This window comes from Nerophis lumbriciformis, linkage group LG22 (genome assembly GCF_033978685.3).
Source record: "Nerophis lumbriciformis linkage group LG22, RoL_Nlum_v2.1, whole genome shotgun sequence".
Taxonomy (NCBI): Eukaryota; Metazoa; Chordata; class Actinopteri; order Syngnathiformes; family Syngnathidae; genus Nerophis; species Nerophis lumbriciformis.
The window spans coordinates 21,785,323-21,805,661 of NC_084569.2; the positions used below are offsets into that span (position 1 = coordinate 21,785,323).

The 20,339-nt window shown below is 37.3% G+C and overlaps 1 protein-coding gene across 1 annotated transcript in view; it reads left to right on the top strand.

The window, feature by feature from the left end:
* The window catches only part of xpo6 (exportin 6), a 44,591-nt gene that overhangs the window by 11,231 nt on the left and 13,021 nt on the right, over nucleotides 1–20,339 (top strand). Inside the window, exons 3-13 of the mRNA XM_061974038.2 lie at nucleotides 1,268–1,380; nucleotides 2,369–2,566; nucleotides 11,067–11,226; nucleotides 11,355–11,432; nucleotides 14,701–15,223; nucleotides 15,694–15,820; nucleotides 18,023–18,132; nucleotides 18,253–18,361; nucleotides 18,461–18,553; nucleotides 18,691–18,760; nucleotides 18,858–19,017. Coding sequence (XP_061830022.1) covers nucleotides 1,268–1,380; nucleotides 2,369–2,566; nucleotides 11,067–11,226; nucleotides 11,355–11,432; nucleotides 14,701–15,223; nucleotides 15,694–15,820; nucleotides 18,023–18,132; nucleotides 18,253–18,361; nucleotides 18,461–18,553; nucleotides 18,691–18,760; nucleotides 18,858–19,017 — 1,741 coding nt within the window. The remainder of the gene's footprint in view (nucleotides 1–1,267; nucleotides 1,381–2,368; nucleotides 2,567–11,066; nucleotides 11,227–11,354; nucleotides 11,433–14,700; nucleotides 15,224–15,693; nucleotides 15,821–18,022; nucleotides 18,133–18,252; nucleotides 18,362–18,460; nucleotides 18,554–18,690; nucleotides 18,761–18,857; nucleotides 19,018–20,339) is intronic.

Below are 20,339 nucleotides of genomic sequence, written 5' to 3' on the forward strand. Positions count from 1 at the left end.
TTTTTAGCATTCAGGCAAAAGCTACAATATTTTATATGCTCACAAAAACAGCAGACTTCGGGAGGTTTGTAACTTCAGTAGGGATGTCTGTAGGGCAATTTTTGGGAGTCTTCTGCAGAATCCGGAAAAGTTGGCAGCATGCCTTGTTACAATTATCATTTTTTGACTGTGTTTTCATGCATTGTTAATGTGTTACTTTGTACAGCCAGGGTTTAATAGATTTAAGTGTCGTTTTTAGTCATGTAAAATAAATTATTGCTACTTTTGGTGGAAATAGGACACCCTTAGTAAGAATGGCTAATGCAGTGCATCCTATTAGATAATACCATTGTGGCCCTCAGTTACATTAGGATTACAATTGTGTTTATTGTCATGAGACATGCATAAAAGAATATAGGGTAAACAAATGAGGTTTCACATCAAATCCAGTAGTGCATTAATTTGTATACAGTATGTAATGTACACCATACATTGTTTGAGTATTTAGTAATATACATCCTAGATATAATGGATAGAAAGTAATATATAGGTATACACAAGCTATGATATGAATATGCAAACTAGATCACAGTACATAATTAGTTATGAATATACAAAACAAACATACGCATGGGTAAAATCAGTGTGACTATAATAAATAGGATTGGTGGGAATGCGCTTAAAAGGGAGACGGCTCTGTGGAAAAAGCTGTTCTTGAGTATACTAGTTTTAGTCCTAAGGAACCTGAAGCTCCACATTACATGAGCTGTATATGAGGTAGTTTTGTTGAAGGTATGTAGGTGTTCCTATTACCAGGTCGGGGGTTTGAGGCATGTGCTTTTAAAGCACCTCTTTTCTCAAAAGTGAAGCAAACAAGACAAGAAGTTGACATATTTTTCCTACCTTTTAGGATCATAAACTGGCTCTAGAGACACATTTTACTGTTTTAATATTTAAAAGTTAGTTTTGCATAATAATAGACATTTTAAATAGCACACCAACAGAGAATTAGTCATTTATCTGAGATTAAAAACACCCATATGCCAAAAAGATAGTCTTGAATGTATGAACGAGTACATATACTGTACTAGATTGCTGTAGATGTATAAAGTTACTGCTTATTTAAGAGCTTGTACTCATGTGGCCCACAATTACGTTCACATTGCTTTTGAAATACCACTTCCTCTGCTGTGCTGCATTGCCGTTATTGTATGTTATGTCGCGCGGTACACCTTTTGGTAGTCATGTGTGGTGATTGTGATCATTGCTACTTCCTTGTTTCTTGCAGAAGAGTTGCTGAATAACTTTGCACAGCAGACTGGAGCATGGCGCCACTGCTTGTTCTTCCTGTCCAATACTCGGAATGAGTATGTGATGATGTATAGTCTCACAGTATTTGAAGTAAGTCCCTTTTTTTGAGGGGGGGTAAAAGTAATATATATTTTAATGCTGTTTCTGCAGCCTTTTTTAAAACCGTATTAAGCATTTGCTTAAGAATATAATTATACAACAGGGATATTCAACTAAATTGTTTTGGTGGCCACATTTCCAGAAATCTATGGACCAAGGCGCAGGACTATGCCTTTCACTATTTGTCTTATTTTGTTTATACCAGAGAACCAGTGTCCTCTACAGTAGACATTTGATTTTGGTATATTTATTTTGTCAGATTTACAGGCGCACTCTAATCTTTTTAAAGACCTTATGCAAAAAAGATAATCAAATATCATCTCTATAACAGCACTCTGGTGTTTTTAAGAATCTGCTGCAAAAATGTGAGTCCCTCATTATTTTCTTTTAATTGACTAAACTCGCAGAACACCAGTTGAATGATGGAAATGAGAGGACCTAAAATGGAACCTTGAGGAACACCAGTAGTACAACTAAAGAACCTGAACAAATGACTATTGACTGCATCTGAAGTAAACAAGAAACACAGAAACACCTTAGTTACTTAAATCACATTATTAAAAAAACAGTGTAACTGCCAAAAGGAGAGGACTTACCTTTTAAGTTATGTAACTCCCAGTTTTCTATGTTTGCTAGAAAGGTTAAAATGCCAATCTAAGGATCTGCCAATGTTTAGTTTCAGAAGAATGTGCTGCAAAAAAGTTTGTTTCCCAAGTTTTGAACTAAACTCTACAATTGAATCGCCCTGCTCTACAGTTTTAATTTGATATCTGATTTATGCATGAAAAGGCATCATTCATTTAAGGCTGTGTTCTTATTTCCAGATTAGGCTTGGTTAAAATAAGTTTGTTCTAGTGGATACTGGATAGGCTATCATTTAGACCCTGCAGTGCACCAAACTAGTGGCCTGATACTCTGAAGTGCTCTGAAGGACATATTTCCCTCATTTCAGTAATCATGATGTCCTTTTGACTTTCAGAACCTGGTCAACAAGATGTGGATTGGCGTTGCGTCGCAGGACAAAATGGAGATTCGTAACTGTTTGCCCAAACTCCTACTTGAACAGCACAAATCTGTGCCATATTTCATCCGTAACAAACTGTGTAAAGTCATCGTGGACATCGGTCGCCAAGACTGGCCGATGTTCTATCACGATTTTTTCACAAACACGCTTCAGGTAAGTCCTGCTGTTATGCAGACTTTTACCAGCAACTCACAGAGGCTGTCTCAGAAGCAGACAGTCCAGCAAATGTATTATATAGATATATATAGATAGAGCTAGATCTATCGATATAGATATGTGTATGTATATTTATGTGCTCTTTGGTGTAAATTTTGCTCCACAATTACATTTATAACACGTTTTTCTGAGTCTGTCTGCCAGATGTTTGATTCTGGAGGCGTTAAAATGAAACCAAGTCCCACTCTTTCGCAAAATTTTAGAATGTACCTTTTGAAACAGGGTTTCTAAAAGTCAGTTAAATGATTTTGCAAAAATTAATGCCTAAATGGCATTATATAGCATTAAATACCTCAATACGGCAATCAATAAAACAATAAATGAAAAGGAACTTAATGACATTGCTATCATCGATAAATTGCTACGTCTGTCTGTCTGTTTCTTTTCTTGAGTTGATTTGGTCTTGTAAGGTCCGAAAGCATGACAAGCACTGCCTCCACAGCGGACACTCCGCTGAAAGGCAAAATCAAACGGCTTTGCCATTTTTTAGTCACTCTAAGCTTGAAGTTCTTAACTCTGTCACCATGTCAAGGTAATGAGGAAGCTGAGCTTGTTTCATACACAATTCCTTTATTTCAGTCATCTCCAGTTCAACACACATGAGCTAACTTGACAAATATTAGCAACTTTCGTGATGCAGGCAACTCACGTGGCCTCGGATGGACAACCAAGGCAATTCTCACAACAGACCTCAACTCTTAATTTCTGACATTCCCACAGTAAATGAATGAGGTCCTTTAGCTGCCTGACACTTTATACACAACTTGCTATCTATTGTACCCATTTTAAACTACTGAGGGTGTAAAGTATTCAAGATGTTTAATTGACACAGCTTATATGTAATGCATCTAAAGGGCTTATTGGCATTTTTCTCAAATATCATTCCATGAAATGTATTTTTCTAAAATGTTCAAATCACTCATCCATTTCCAAACATAGGCATCATTTGCATTCCTAGTATGATGTTCATTTATTATTCCATGAAACCTTTTAAACGATTTATTTTAATTGTGTCCTGATTATAAAACGTATCCTCCAGTTTGTGGCTATCAAAAGGCATATTTTCATAGGATATGCATTTTTACATCATGTCTTCAAAAAGATAACGTTTAAAAAAAAACGACTTCTGGATATATTATATTGATCAACTAATTCAGAATTGGATGTTTATTTTGAGGGCTTAAGTGACGTTCCACTTGAATCATTTTGATAGAAGGTACAGAGTGATGATTGACAGACGGAACATTTTAATTGGATATTGTCTACGGCCGGTGCACAAAGTCAGAACACTGTATGCTTGGAATGTTAACACCCTGTGAACGTGCTCATGCTGTGGCGAAAGTGAGAAAATGAATACATGTTGGGAAAATAAGATACTGCAAAAGTGGCTGTCTGGCTGTCTTTTCAAAACTTGGTTAAAGCCCGACGATTGTAAACCCAGAGGCGTTCTGCAGCATGTTCAGAAATACTTCCAAATCAATGCATTGAAATCAAACATGCTAATAGCACAAGTCAGCAATTTAAAGCAGTTAACTGTGCCACTTCTGGTGTTGCCACTAAAAATGTCAGTTGTTGCTACCACTACAGAAAAATGAATAAATAAAAATACATTGTCAGATGAAACAGTCTAGCGAGCCAAATCTAACTCACTAAAGAGTAGCAGTTAATGTAAACTTTTGAACTATTCAAGATTATCATTCTCAAAAGCTTCCAGTTGTGTGTATTCAGACAATTGTAAGCTTTTGACTACATTTAATAATCATGTGGTAGGACCATACTTGCCAACCTTGAGACCTCCGATTTCGGGAGGTGGGGGGAGAGGGGGTGGGCGTGGTCGGGGTAGAAGGGGGGCGTGGTCGGGGGCGTGGCTAAAAGGGGAGGAGTATATTTACAGCTAGAATTCACCAAGTCAAGTATTTCATATATATATATATATACATATATATATATATATATACGTATATATATATATTTATTTTATTATATGTATGTATATATATATATGTGTGTATATATATATATATATATATATATATATATATATATATATATATAAAATAAATACTTGAATTTCAGTGTTCATTTATTTAGACATATACACACACATAACACTAGATGGCAGTATTGTCCTGTTTAAGAGTGTCACAACATTGCTGTTTACGGCAAACGAACTGCTTTACGGTATACAAAAACGTGACTGCTGTTGTTGTGTGTTGTTACCGCGCTGGGAGGAAGTTAATGAAACTGCCTAACAATAAACCCACATAAGGAACCAAGAACTCGCCCTCCATCATTCTACAGTTATAACGTGATTGGGCAGGTATGCTGGTTATATTGTGGGTCCATGAGGACCCAGGTCCTCATGGACCTGAGTCCGCCTGAATTTCGGGAGATTTTCGGGAGAAAATTTGTCCCGGGAGGTTTCCGGGAGAGGCGCTGAATTTCGGGAGTCTCCCGGAAAATCCGGGAGGGTTGGCAAGTATGGGTAGGACATGGGCATTTATTTTTTCTTTAAAGGGGAACTATACTTTTTTGGAATTTTGCCAATCGTTATGAGAGACATTCTAACTTTTTAATATTCAGCTTCTTCTAGGTGGCAAATGAGATCAATACCTTCTGCCACTAAATCACTTTGAAAATGCATCCAAAAACCACCAGCAATATTTGCGTTCCATAACCTGTATAAAAACCAAGCTGTAGCGACATTGTTATTGTAAAAGCGAACACCGAGGAACTCTTTTTCTAACATAGTAACATATCGTCTAGCGACAGCATGCTACGGCATTAGCCGTAAGCTATCTATGGCAAGAGTTAAGCTAGCTACTTCGTCAACAACTGAATGGCTTTTGAGTTTGTAATGCACAAAACAATGAGATAGGACACCAATCTGTACTGACTGAAAAACATGAACAATCATTTTATAGTATCTCTGGAGTATTAACCTACATTTCATGTTTTGTTTGTACACAGCTAGCTCAACAGCGTATGTACTGTAGTTCTAATAACAAGCATGCTATTCTGCATCTGTCATGATCAATATTAGAACGTTTTTTTCCTGTTTCTTTTGGGTAATCACGCCATTTCTGTCAGCATAGGTTATCTCCATATTCCACATTTACAGCGCCAAGTCACACCGACCTCACTCTCTCGGCTTCTGCAACGTTTCACTCTCTGTTCGTGTTGGCTTCTATAACCGGTAGTTCATCCTCCGTATATTTAGGTTAAAAAAAGATAAGGTTGTGAATCCTCATTTGTCCAAAAATGTATTTGTTGTTTGTTTCCAAGTCTGCCATGATTAGAACACACACAGGTTTGTTTCCGGAAGTAGGAAGTGCGTTGCTATCGAAATGGAAACAAATGCTTAAAAAGACCAATACAGTAAATATATGGTGATGAAACGTGTCCGTTACTACAATATTTATATACTTACATCGTGTATATAAAAAGTTGATGGAGGGTTTTGAAGTCATTTTAGAGGGCTTTGAAGGTGGTGACTTCCATTAACTGCACTTTTCAAGTGTATTTTATTTTAAAAATGCTAAAAAAAAAAAAAGAAAAAAAAAAAAGACTTTTGTCCTTGTCTCTCTTCATGATTGTAAACAAACATTCTAAAAAAGTGCAGTTCCCCTGTAAGTGGCATTAAAAAGCAATACATTAGATGTATTGATACCTGGAGAAACCCTGTAAATGTAAACTGTTTAAACTAGGGCTGTCACCCATTTGTTGACAGGCGATTAACGAGCATGCGTCCTTTTTGACTCTCGGGCCTTTCCGTAAATGTGGCTGCGTTCACTAGTTACCGATGAGCTACGAGTGTGGACAAAGAAAAGGGTACGTTATGGAAATACCATGTCCAAAGCCATGGCAAGTTGTTCTCTTAATAAGAAAAGACAATTTTTCGCCTTGAGTCATCTGCCGCCCGCTTGCATTCAGAGGTAGGAGGAGCTTCACTTCTGTGTTAAGATTACAGTAAAGGTGCATTGATTACATAGCATGTAGATTGTTACTGTAGCTGGTTTAGTAAAATGGCATTAAAGCTAAGCAGAAATGATTGACTGTGGGCAGGAAGTCGCAAGGCACTGTTTTATTGTAAAGTAGGCCTAAGCGATATGGCCTAACAATAAAAAAACGGATTGCAAGTAAATGTTCCGAACAAGCAGTTAATATATTTGTTGCATCAAAAAACAAGGAATTAGCCCCAAAATTGATCAAAAACGGAAGCTTTGGTGTAGCTGCAATCGACTCGTGAGACTCAACCAATGGTAATCAAGCTGGTGGCCACGATTTGGTCTACTTGTAGTCATATTGATTTATGGCCACTATAGGCTAAGGATGGGCAGCACGGTGGAAGAGGGGTTAGTGCGTCTGCCTCACAATACGAAGGTCCTGAGTAGTCTTGGGTTCAATCCCAGGCTCGGGATCTTTCTGTGTGGAGTTTGCATGTTCTCCTCGTGACTGCGTGGGTTCCCTCCGGGTACTCCGGCTTCCTCCCACCTCCAAAAACATGCACCTGGGGATAGGTTGATTGGCAACACTAAATTGGCCCTAGTGTGTGAATGTGAGTGTGAATTTCCAGGGTGTACACCGCCTTCCGCCCGATTGTAGCTGAGATAGGCTCCAGCACCCCCCGCGACCCCGAAGTGAAGGGAATAAGCGGTAGAAAATGGATGGATAGGCGAAGGATGGTCTTTTATACAAATGTTTTACCGGGTATTTAATTTGATGTCAGTGATTTATAATTTTATTTCACTTTATTATTATTTTTTCATTTAAGGTAAATGGTACTTTGGGGATAAGTTGATTGGCAACACTAAATTGGCCCTAGTGTGTGGATGTGAGTGTGAATGTTGTCTGTCTATCTGTGTTGGCCCTGCGATGAGGTGGCGACTTGTCCAGGGCGTACCCCGCCTTCCGCCCGATTGTAGCTGAGATAGGCTCCAGCGCCCCCCGCGACCCCAAAGGGAATAAGCGGTAGAAAATGGATGGATGGTACTTTTGAACTGCTATTTCGCAGCATTTTAACCCAAATACAGAAGTCAAATACGTTTGCAATGGTAAATCTTAGATTATCTTATTTTAGGGATTTAACTTGACTTATTTTGTATTAATAAGACTGTTTCGTAACAGTCTCCAATAGAATAAGTTGGTAATCTGGCAAGGTGGCTGCTGTTTTTAACTGTCCTGCTACATTTAGGGAAAACCGTTACTTAGAGTCGTATTGGATTTACCTACCTTCAAATAATGTCCAACATTCTAACATAAAGAAGTGAAATAATGCTGTCATCTGAATGATACAAAGATATTTAACAATCTTTTAGTAAGTGAATTACCCCTGAACTAATTTGCTTCATTTTCTGGGATGTACAGCAAATTCATTTGACATATTGTGTAATTATATCGTCAATGTGTAATCCACTTGGTTTGTAATTAGTAACACATTCTTTTGATTGGCTGTCACATTGTAGAAATATTGATAGTTTTCATCCTTTTGTACCGTGTTATGTTTAATTATATCGAGTGTTGGTTTTTAATAATATTTAACACATTATTTTCAATTGGCTGTAACTACAGGAATATTGATGATTTTCCTCTTTTTGTACCATGTTTAAACAAGTGTGAATGTCTACTTTTTGTTAGTGTTTTTTGTCTGTTCTTGTCTAATCCACTTAATTTTGAATAACAATTAACACATTATTTTTAATTGTAGTTTTCCTCGATGTGTACTTAGTGTTTACCTTGTTTATCAAGATTCTTCTTCTTTGCACTCTGTGGCACCTATTATAAAATGATGATACTTAATTTGACGTTATGTTTTAATTATATCAGATTAGCATAGTCTATCCTGGTTGTTTTTTAATAATAATTAACACATTCTTTTTGATTGGCTGTCACCACATTGTAGGAATATTGATAGTTTTCCTCTTTCTAATTATTGTTTACATAAATTAATGTACATATCATGAATTTAAACTGCATTAGAAGTGTATTTTGAAAGTATTTCAGGGGTTTATCCCCCTAGTGATACTAAAAAATAGAATTACAAATGTTTGTCATTGTACAACAACATGTACAACAACATTTAGTTGAAAAGTTGCACTTAAAAGTTAAAGTACCACTGATAGTCTCACACACACACTCGGTGTGGTGAAATTATCCTCTGAATTTGACCCATCCCCTTGTTCCACCCCCTTGGAGATGAGGGCGGTAGCCGCGCTCTGCAATCATTTTGGTGATTTAACCCCCAATTTCAACCCTTGATGCTGAGTGCCAAGCAGGGAGGTAATGGGTCCCATTTTTTTTATAGTCTTTTGGTATGACTCAGCCGGGGTTTCAACTCACGACCTACCGATCTCAGGGCGGACACTTTAACCACAAAGCCACTGAGCAGGTTAAACCTTTTACAATGTTTAAACAGTGTATGGTGACATTATTGGTCTTTGAGACCATCATGCACGGTTTAATTATTGCTTTTTTTCCGAAAACTAACTTAGTTTGTTTGTATACTGTATGTTCTACACAAGCAAAAAATAGTTTTTAATTTGTTAGTATTTTAGAGCACCTCTTTTTTAACCCAAACTCTTACCTAAAGCAATAATAATATTGCAAAATATTTTTGCAGTCTAATTTTCAATGTTGTGAAGTAGTAGACAGTACTTTGTGCAAAATATCAAATGTTTTATTACTCTTTAGTAGCATAGCAATCTGCTGAGTGTCTCGCACATTTCCTAATGTAATAAATTAATCATTTGTAAGGTGATTCATTACAGTAAAGGGCTTTTGTTCCCTGCTAAACACTACAAACTATCTATAGTATCTATCTACCTGTTTGCATATACACATTAGAATGGCCTTTTAAAAGTGTAATTAACAAACAAATGTTTTCGCCATGGTTTGTTTGTGTTAGTTAGCAATATAACTTAAACAATTATGGATAGATTTTGATATTTGTAGGATATGTCCAAAAAAAACAAACATTTCCTCTCATCTACTATGAACACACTTCACTTCCTGCTTACGACGTTCCACGCAACCCCCCCACCTTGTCAACCCCGCGCTGTGTTGAGGATTCTGGAAGATGTAATTTATTTTCAGACTTGGCCAACACTGAAGTGCCAGAAAAAAACTACACACAAAGTTTTTGTTTGATACCGTCATGGCGCGTCGCAGCTTTATTGTGAAGACTTTGAAATCGCAATACCACTGTATCTACAATACCGTTACACCCCTACTTATTAATGATGAAAAATTATATCTGTGATTAATCACGATTACATTTTATCGTTTGACAGCCCTAGTTTAAATATATATCTTGAAGTTGTCACCGCTATTTTTCTTCCCCCCAGACACGGTTGAAAATAAATTTCATCAACATTGTATAGATTCACTCGGTCACAACATTAGGTACACCTGCACATATTTCATCATACACCCTGTCTAAAGAAAAAGTGCTGCTATGTGGATGGATGGATCTTTATTGTCATTGTACAAGTGCAATGGCATTTTGTTTCAGCACAAACCCGTTGAAGATTAGACAGTGTACAGGGTTACAGAACAACATCGCTGATGGGTCGCCATAAGGCGCCCCGTAAAAGATGGGAAAAAGGTCAACGCGGGGTGAGGATGAGTAAAAAAATAAGTACAATCTCAGACAATTCAGTAGCATGTTCTGTTTCAACATGAGCCAAAAAAATATTTTGATAGAAAATAAAAGCAAAGACAAGGCCCCGTACAGTTATGAAAAACCTTCAAAATACACAAGATGTCTTTTTGCCGCCATGTTCCCACAGCCAGATTGAAGGGAAATGTACCTGTGGTGAGAAGTATGACTAGGTCTGTTCTTGTTTGGCTTGCTCTGCTCTTTTAAAGACTGTTACTGTCATCATTGTTCCAACAAACGAAATATGTAGTGCTGCTAGACAAAAGCCTAAATCACTATTTTTCCACCAGATGGATTTATTCGTGTGGCTGTGGGATGGAGCAGAAATAAAGACTGAATATGTTGGAATTGAAATATGAGAAGATGTATCCAAGCGGGCTTGTCTGGCGTGCCATACATTTCACTTAGTGTTCCGATAATTAGTTTTTTTATTTTAGATACAATTATTTATTTTGGTCATGGAAATTCAGTAAAATGTTTTGGAGAGGTTTCATCATTGATAAAGTGTAAGAACCCGAAAATAACTATCTGATGTCTCAAGAACACAAAGGGAGTTGATTTGGAGAAAGCATTTCCACAAACTGAAGTTCAGTAAATAAACTCCCTCTTTTGTTTAGTATGTGAGGAAATACATTATATTCTTTATAATTTGACTTATTTTAATATGCTTTGTTTTCGACAAATTATTATTCTCCACCTCTACAGGAGACAGTGTATTGTCACATATTCACAAAATAATTTGCAACAATGTGAAAATGTATTCCTCTTTGTCATTTGTAGTTGGTCCAGGCCCCAGCTTTGGCACCTTTAGGCTTAGTAATGCTGAAAACCACATCGGAGGAACTTGCATGTCCTCGAGAAGACTTGAGTGTTGCCAGGAAAGACGAGCTGCGTAAACTGCTGCTGGATCAGGTACCGATGGTGCTTGGACTTTTGACCGGTAAGAGTAATCTTTTGTTTGTTACCTTAGTGAAAATGCCATCCATTTGTCTAAAGTGTTGGATTATTGGCCATAATGCTGTAATAAAAAAAATTCTAACTGGATTCATGCCGCTGGTTGTTTTCCAGGCATCTTGGAGACTTACTGGGACAAGCACAGCATCATTGCTTCTACCCCGCCTCCCTCACCCACCTCTGGAGAAAGTGGTGAGTTGATTGTCTCAAGGAATGATCATATTCACTATGGAATAAGCGTCAAAATCGTGCCAAAATCTGTGCACACATAAAACAGTCTGTGTGTGCGTGCAAACTGTTTGTGATCTCACTGAGTTTGTTTCTTTCTGTTTAAATGCCTGCTGTCTCCTGGTCAGAACCAATCCACGGGAAATTGTCACTGTCAAACACTGTCCTTTCTGAAAAGAGCGTTGTCTATATAGACAAAATAACGCATTACATCAGACCTGGGCATTCTGCGGCCCGCGGGCCACATCCGGCCCTTTGTGCGTCCCTGTCCGGCCCGCGTGAGGCCAATCATAAATTACAAAATAAATTTAAAAAAGTATCTATGTCAAGTGTGCAATACAACGGTGCTGCTTTTGTTTTGAAAAGCGTTATATGTATTACTTCCGTGTAGACGTATGCGCGTGCGTGATTGTGAGTGAATGTGAACAGCTGCTATCACAAATTACAAAATAAAGTTGAAAAAACATCTGTCGTGCGCGCAATACAACTGTACTGCTTTTATTTTGAAAAGTGTTATTTATGGACGTATGTCCGTGTGTAACCTGTGAGTGAAGGTGCACAGCGACAAGTGATGCACGGTTACTCCCGAGACGCTAAAAAGAGAAAAGTTGATGACGAATGGCGTGTTTTCAACAAGACATGGACTGCCAAGCAACGTTTCCTCTAAGGTGCGCGCCTACGCAATTGCGCACTGCTCAAGCGTCCTCTGCGCACAGCAAATGTATGCCGTGCACCAAATCAAATCCCATCTGAATTCTAAACAAAATAAACACATTTATTCTGTGTAACTTTGCAATGCAACTCTGAGTGACAGTGACAACAAGCGGCCCTAACGGTGTTCGTCAACACCGTTCAACTGAACACCGTTCAATTATTGTAACGTCTATCGAGAAGCTTCGAGGCCAGGAATTATATCGATCACTTTATTGAGCAAAACTGTTTATATTCGGCCATAACCACACCAAAAACATGAGTAAAACACTTCCATCTCGAAAAACTTGTCATTTTCTGCCGTACAAACCAGGCCAAAACCAACTTGTCATCTGTCACCAACACGCATACCACTAAAACACTGGTGCGTTTATGGCCACACAAAAAGTCGGACAACTCAAACACCACACAAAGTTACACTATGACTCCTCAGTCATATGTGTGCTTATTTTACTGTCATTTATTATTAATGTTAATTTATTTATATTAATCATGGAATGCTGATATGAGAGAAAGTTACAGGAATGCACACTTCATCCTATTTCATTGTGCAACATGAGGATGTTTAAGGGGAACTAAATGTGATCTCTGAAAAGGGTACAAATGATTTCCAAAGCAGTGCTTTTGGTATAAAGTTAAGTTAGGTTAAATGACAATATTATTATTATTATTATTATTATTATTTATCTTACGGTATATATCAACAATAATATTGAGCAAAATTTAATTGAAATATTGTCGATGTGGCCCTCCAGCAGTGCTCGGGTTGCTCATGCAGCCCCCGGTAAAAATTAATTGCCCACCCCTGCATTACATCATCATTCTTTATGAAGACGTGCTAAAAACAAAAATAAGACAAATCATACAAATTTGATCACATTGTGAGAGCATCACACACACAACTCTGGCACTGTGACATCAGTGTTAATTTGCTAAAATTATCTACCTTTTATCATTTGAAGTAGGTCTATATAATGCGACGTTGCAATTACCTTGAGGGCTTTTATCTAGAAAAAACGTTCTGTCAGTTGAAATAACTTACCTTTAATCAATCAATCCATCAAACTTTATTTGTAAAGCCGGTACATTAGCTGTACCAAAGTGCTGGACAACAGTTAAGCTGCTAATATGCTATTGTGCGTCCTCTTTTACTGTTGTTTTCCTCAAGATGCTTAAAGAAATGTAGAAAGTGCATAAGGAAACACGGGCTATAGTGTCTATACAACAGGAGATGGAAGAGCAGGAAAGTCCAGAAAAGGCAAATCTTTTATATTTATTTTTTCCTCAGAATGTTAACAATATCAGTTTTGAAGTAATCATGGACCACAGTGACAAGAATATACAAACAAGTGATCAAAATAATAATTTTACATGCCTTTATCTACGCTGTCTATGCAAGGAAATGGGCTCCAGTTCTGTAGCTGAGGTCACAAATCTACTCTGACAATGGCAAGGGGGCGTTCGAAATAGTTATCTACAGATTACTCAAAAGGTAAATGATATTATGGGAAATTACTGTCAGATTTATTTTTAGGAGCAAAAAAATACATACATTTTTTTGTGAAATGTCAGTCATGCGGGCGCTGTGGGTCCTTTGTTAAAGACCTGAAGTTATATTGAAATGAAATTTCGTTCTTATCTGTACTGTAAAGTTCAAATTTGAATGACAATAAAAAGGAAGTCTAAGACTCTTAAGTCTATATTGTTTGCGATTTTTGACATGTTCACATAACATCATAATGATTAGCAATGTCATCGTTTAATAGGTTGTAGTGTAACGCATGTATATTTAAGTAATAAATAACAAAATACACTATTAGGTTATTTTGTCTCAACTCTAATGTCCTTCAGAAGGGACACACAGTTTGACAGTAACTGTTTTCCTCAGTTTAGCTATGACCAGGATACAGTAGGCATTTAAAGTGACCAATCAGAAAGATGGGGAGTTGCTGCGCCATGTATTCAATGCCCGCCCCTAAGTGCCAAAAGGAAGGAACGCCGCACGCATAAAGAAACATGAAAAATACAGTGCGTGTGCAGCAAGGCCACTCACAAGATTTTGGCACTATTTTGATGCCATATCGGTGTCCAAACATTTTCCAGCAAGGACTGCATACGGAAAAATTTAAGGAAGTGGGGCCCACTTTGATGGATTTTGTACAATTAAGATGCTAAAACTAGTTCAACATGCTAAGCTATCTGACCAAAACATCCTCATCTTAGCTTTGTGTTTTAGGAGACACAGCAATAACTAATAATACAGCACTTTAGGTTAATGTCCCTTGAACTGGCTGACGCACATCAAAATTGGCGGTTTTGGACATAAACGGCGAAAATAGCATTGCTTGCACATTTACGTGTAACAGCAGGAGAAAGAATAATGATAATGAAAAGTTTTTTAACTCTACAGCACAAAGTTGAAATAGTTTTACTCTATTTACATTGGCTCAAACAAGTACTTTTTTATTAATAAGTACTAAGCAATGTACTGTTAACTGATACCTTTTTTTAAATCTTCCAGTGGAACTTCTGGGCACATTATTTCAAGGCAGCCAGTTCTCAAAACTTCTCTGCCAGCCCATGGCAGCCCTGGACAACGAGAGTCAGCAGCTGTGCTGTCTCGTTCTGGAGTGTTTAGCTCACCTGTTCAGCTGGATCCCTCTGTCCACGAGCATCACCCCGACCCTGCTGGCTTCAATCTTCCACTTTGCACGTTTTGGCTGCGATCTTCGGACAAAGGCCAAGTCGGTGTCCTTAATCTCCTCCACCTCTTCTTCTTCCAACGGGCAGCTCAATGCCGGGACAATACCGCCCACGTCAAACGGAGGAGGGCGACAAATTGAGGGCAGCAAGGTGGATCGTTCTCGCCTTGGCGTTCTCGCCATGACCTGTGTTAATGAACTGGTGTCAAAGAACTGCGTGCCAGTGGATTTTGAGGAGTACCTGCTGCGCATGTTCCAGCAGACCTTCTTTCTTCTGCAGAGGCTCACTCGTGAAAATAATGCTCATACGGTCAAGAGTCGCCTCCAGGAACTTGATGAGAGGTTTGTTTACAGGTTCACATGTGCCGACTGACGAGTCCTAAAAAATTTGATCCAATACAAATCTAGCACTGCTTAGTTTGATTGACAATAATTATTTCCACAATGTTTTTTCGTATGCTATGTGGCGAACAGCATCATACTGTTTGTAGAAATGTGGTTATCATGTGAGTTTGTCTGTTAAAACTAAATTATAAACATTTTGGGACTACAGTGGTAACCGCATAAACCCTCCCTTGTTTATCCATAAAGTCATGTGTGCATCATGTCAGTCACATGTGTATCATTTTAACATCCTCTTTCTCTTTTTTTAAGCACAACTTTCTTTTTCATTCATATTGTTGAATTCTACTCAGATACCAGTATTGACACTTCATTTATCTTAAAATGACCCAGTCTTCTTGATAGCAGTCATACTTACCACATTGTTTTTAATAGCTTTGAACAAATGTTTCCCTTTTTTTGTTCCACAGTTATTTGGAGAAGTTCACAGATTTCCTCTGCCTATTTGTCAGTGTCCACTTGAGGAGGATCGAGTCCAGTCCTCGGTTTCCAATTGTAGAGTTTCTTGCTTTGCTTTTCAAGTACACTTTCAACCAGGTAAGAACCCCTGCAAAGTCAAGTGTTTATTCTTCTGTCTGAGGCTACATGTGCAAATATGCAGAACCAAACAACTCAGTGGCCTCTACAGTGGTCATATGTTTTTTTTGTCTATTTCTTTGTTCAGAGTTACACATTTTGGAAAAAATATTCCTTTATGCAAGACACAAAAGTCCACTGCACAGGACGCTGGTTCATAGGAGGGTATCGAGGACACTAAACAGCACATTCAACCTCTTGATGGGAAATATGAGTGCAAAAAAAAACATTGGAACAGTTGGCCGCAATAAAGTATTTGCACACTCTGCTGACTTCTAGCTTAAAATACCACATTAATAGCACAAAGGGAGTAAAGGGTCCACATTAATGTGGATAAATGTTGTTTGCACGTTAACATGAACGTGATGTTAAAGGTGTTTAATAAACATGTTTAAGGTGCTGTTTGCAACCTTTATATGGTGCTAACTTTCAAAAGTATTGTAAGAATTATATCCCACCCTCATCCGATTGCGAGGACGTAAACTATGCCCCATGTAACACGTGCATTCGTTGTCCCTCGCCACATTGCGCTTCAAATAGTACAGCTTCACCACATCGCTTATTTTTTTTAAGCATATTGTACAAAATTACTGTCCTAAATTGAGCTAAATATACTTAAAAAAATAAAAATACCCCTGAAGTTTTATTGGCCATTAGATGAGATCAAACCAATCAGATCATGCTGTTCAGTTTTGTGGTCACTAATTAGCTCAGCCTAAGGCAGTGTTTCTATATTGGATTAAAAGAGTATAAAGATGACTAAGGGCTGTTATTTCATGTCTAGAAGGCTCTCATAATGTTGAAAAATGTATTCAGAAGTTAAGTTTTATACTCTAGCTATGAAAATATTTTGATTCCTACTTGGTCATGTCCAGAACCAATTTACAGCGATAAACGAAGGCTTACTGTAGTTTTTGTTGTCAGCTTTCTTTGTCAGAGTTCTGACAAAGTTGAACTACTATTGTTGGCTATCATTGAATGTGAAGCTTATCGTAACAACAACATGACTGCAAATTGTTGGTTGCTTCTCTGTGCAACAAGATAGTGGTGAGTGACGGCCTGAATACTAGACTTTTTTTCCTCGGGCCAAAGAGAAAATGATATTCAATATAATTTTTAATTGTGAAAAATACACACAGTTTAAAAAAAAATAGGATCTATAAAACCACTAATGGTAACATAAGCTAGCTGGTGGTGTCCTTGGTATATATTTGAAGTTGCAAACACATCCCTTAAGTGCATATACTGTATATATTCTCTTGAGTGTCTTTGCTCTTGCAAAACGAAACACGATTAATATAGATAAAAAATTAATTATTTAATCGAAGTTAATTCACAGAAATCTTGTGATTAATCTGATTAAACAGTTAATTTTGTTTGACAGCACTAATTTTCATATTTACCTCACAGTTCAGGCAGCTATGAAGTTTAGTATGATAATTGTATTTAGTTTGAGTGACGCTTGTTTCTCTTCCTCTAGAGTAGTTATTTTCAAATAATGAGATGGGTGCAGTGCGTGTGACCCCCGGGAACATGTTTTATCGTTATAATTCAGTATCATGCTTCGAAAAGCTGTGCTCTACAGAACATGCTCATTGTAGCCATTAATCCTGACTTCATTTTGATTAAAAATAAAAATCATCACATTCAATTCTTCAATATTCATTTTTATTTTGTAGGTTGTTTTATATATTGTTAATTTTGCTGATCAATTTGATAGTATTATTTGAGTTTATTTAATTTTATTTTTCAGAGTCTGATGGTTCAAGTCGGTCAAAAAATGTTCATAGTTTAAATAAGGATTACATATTTGTTTCATTTCAGGAGAATTTTTGCATTTTTAATCTTTTCTGTTGTAGATTAAAAGCAATGTTAAAGTTATTCTTTGTTGTAAGTTATTCTATATTTATTTTGTCTTTTTTTGTTTTCTTTAATGTTAAGTCTGCAAAGTTATGCAGAGGTGTACGTATGATAACAATTCATAGACAAATGGGAAATGTTTTCTTCTTGGTGAGCATAAAAATAAATTAGAAGCACAGTTTTACAATTTGATACCCATGTTACATACTCATGTACACACCGTGTTATTGGTATTTGTACATTAAATTAGGAGGGCCAATAGATGTCACAAAATGTTTCTAATGTTTTTATGCTGTTTTTCAGCCAACTCATGAGGGCTACTTTGCCTGTTTGGATATATGGAGTGTGTTTTTGGATTTTCTTACGACAAAAATCAAAAGCAGACTAGCGGACCGAGAAAGTGTTCTCAACAGGTAACTTGAGTCCAACAAACACTTTCACCATCCGTTCAGCCATTCTTCACCAATCAGTCTAATAGTCCTAATTGTGGCTTAGTCCTAATTGTGGCTGCTTGATTTGTTGTATTGTTCCAGGTACAAAGATGCCTTAGTCCTTTTGTTGAGAGAAGTTCTGAATCGCATCCAGTTCCGATACAATCAAGCTCAATTGGAAGAGCTGGATGATGACACTCTGGATGATGATGTAAGAACACTTACATGTTTTATCTTTACAAAAAAACATTTTTTATAGCCTAATCTTTTCACTTAAATGCTTTAATCTTACTTTGTTTGGTAACAATAGCAACAGACCGAATGGCAAAAGTACCTGCGTCAGAGTCTAGAGGTTGTTGCTAAGGTGATGGAGCTGCTCCCTTCCCATGCATTCTCCGCTTTGGTAAGAAATCTAAACTTAAAAAAATGACAATAGATGTTAAGTTCAATCATGTAAAATGGGAATATTAACAGTTTAGTTTGGCCATGTGTACTAAAGTTCATATTTCAACTTTACTTGTTTTTTTCCCTCCTCACAAGTTTCCCATTCTTCAAGAAAACCTGGACGTGTACCTAGGGCTGCAGCAGTTTATCGTCACCACTGGCACAAGTAAGAATTGCCAGTCAGTTACATCATTGTGATTGGGCTTGGTCTAATCCCTGGGATGAACATGTTATAATGAACTACACGGTGTTTGTCATTTCAGACCGGAGACTAAACATCACTGCTGAGAATGACTGCCGTCGACTTCACTGTTCTCTCAGGGACCTCAGTTCTCTTCTCCAAGCGGTCGGACGCTTGGCCGAACATTTCATCGGGGAGATTTTTGCTACGCGTTTTACTGATGCCCTTGCAGTGGTTGAGAGGTAAATCGGAGCTCAGCCTTCTAGAATCTAAAAACATGATTTGGTTGTTTTTTGGACTAAAGCTGCGTTGTCCAAATGAGAGTTGTCCCGATACAAATATTTTGATACCGGAACTAAAATGTATTTTAAAACTTTTCGATACTTTTCAAAATAAATGGGACTACAAAAAAATGTCATATTGGCTTGATTTTAACAGACAATCTTAGGACACATTCAACATATGTTTCTTATTGCATTTAAAGAACAATGTTAGAAGATTAAAATAAACATTTTAATGCATTAAACATTCTAGGCTTTTCCCTTTGCACTCAAAGAACAATTTACAAGTGTATAACTTGTATAGCCTGCCATAATCTAGGATAAGGTTAGACTAGAATAGACAGCTTTATTGACATAAATGCTTCATGATTTATGGTTGTCATTCTTGGTCTGTGCTTTAAGACAAATATAACCATTGGTAAATACTAAAAATAATACTATGGCTAAAAGTACACAGATAAGACATGTAGCAGGTAAAACACACATTGTTAAAGATAAAACTGAAATTGTAGGAATTAGTAACAAATTCAGTCATATTCACTTGCATTAGTTTATCTTACGTGGGCATTTTGACTGTGCTAAAAAGCCAACCAGCTGTGTGTGTGTCTTATGTATCTGTATGTGGAGCCGGGGAGCTAGTTAACTGTATTACCTGTCACTTTGTAAAACTCCTGCTTCTTATTAAATTGTTAAGTTTGAAGCAAAGGTGTTAATACTTTTGTCAGTTGGCACATTTGGCAAGTCATGTTTTAAAGCACCTGTGTTTAAAACTTAATGTTTTTTGATAGTTTTGAACCCAAAAAACGTCCATATTGCGCCTCACACACACTTTTTTTTTTAAACCAGACTAATTGCGTTTTTTTTTTGCCATTTTCCACCCTACACTGTTACTGCTTGTAAGCGCTTTGTGTGCTTTTTGGCACACTCAACATCATGCGTCTCAGGTCTGTACGTCACCGCCGCACGGCAGCATGCAGATGGGGGAAAAAAAGTACTGGTATTTTTCAAAGGCTGTATAGTATGTTTTTTTAATTCATTAGTACCGCGCTACTTTATTAGTGCCGATATACCTTACAACCCTAGTCCAAACATTGAAGGAAAAAATTGAAAAAATGCGTGGGCCATTTTGATACATGTTGTACATTAAGCAAATTAAAACCAATTCAATTCAAACAACTTTATTAAGCCCTCAAAGGGCAATTCATTTTAAACAGCAGGTTGTCGTGGTTCGCAAAGCACACTGTTACTAGGGAGGTCAATTAATATATGTTATACAATCTGAA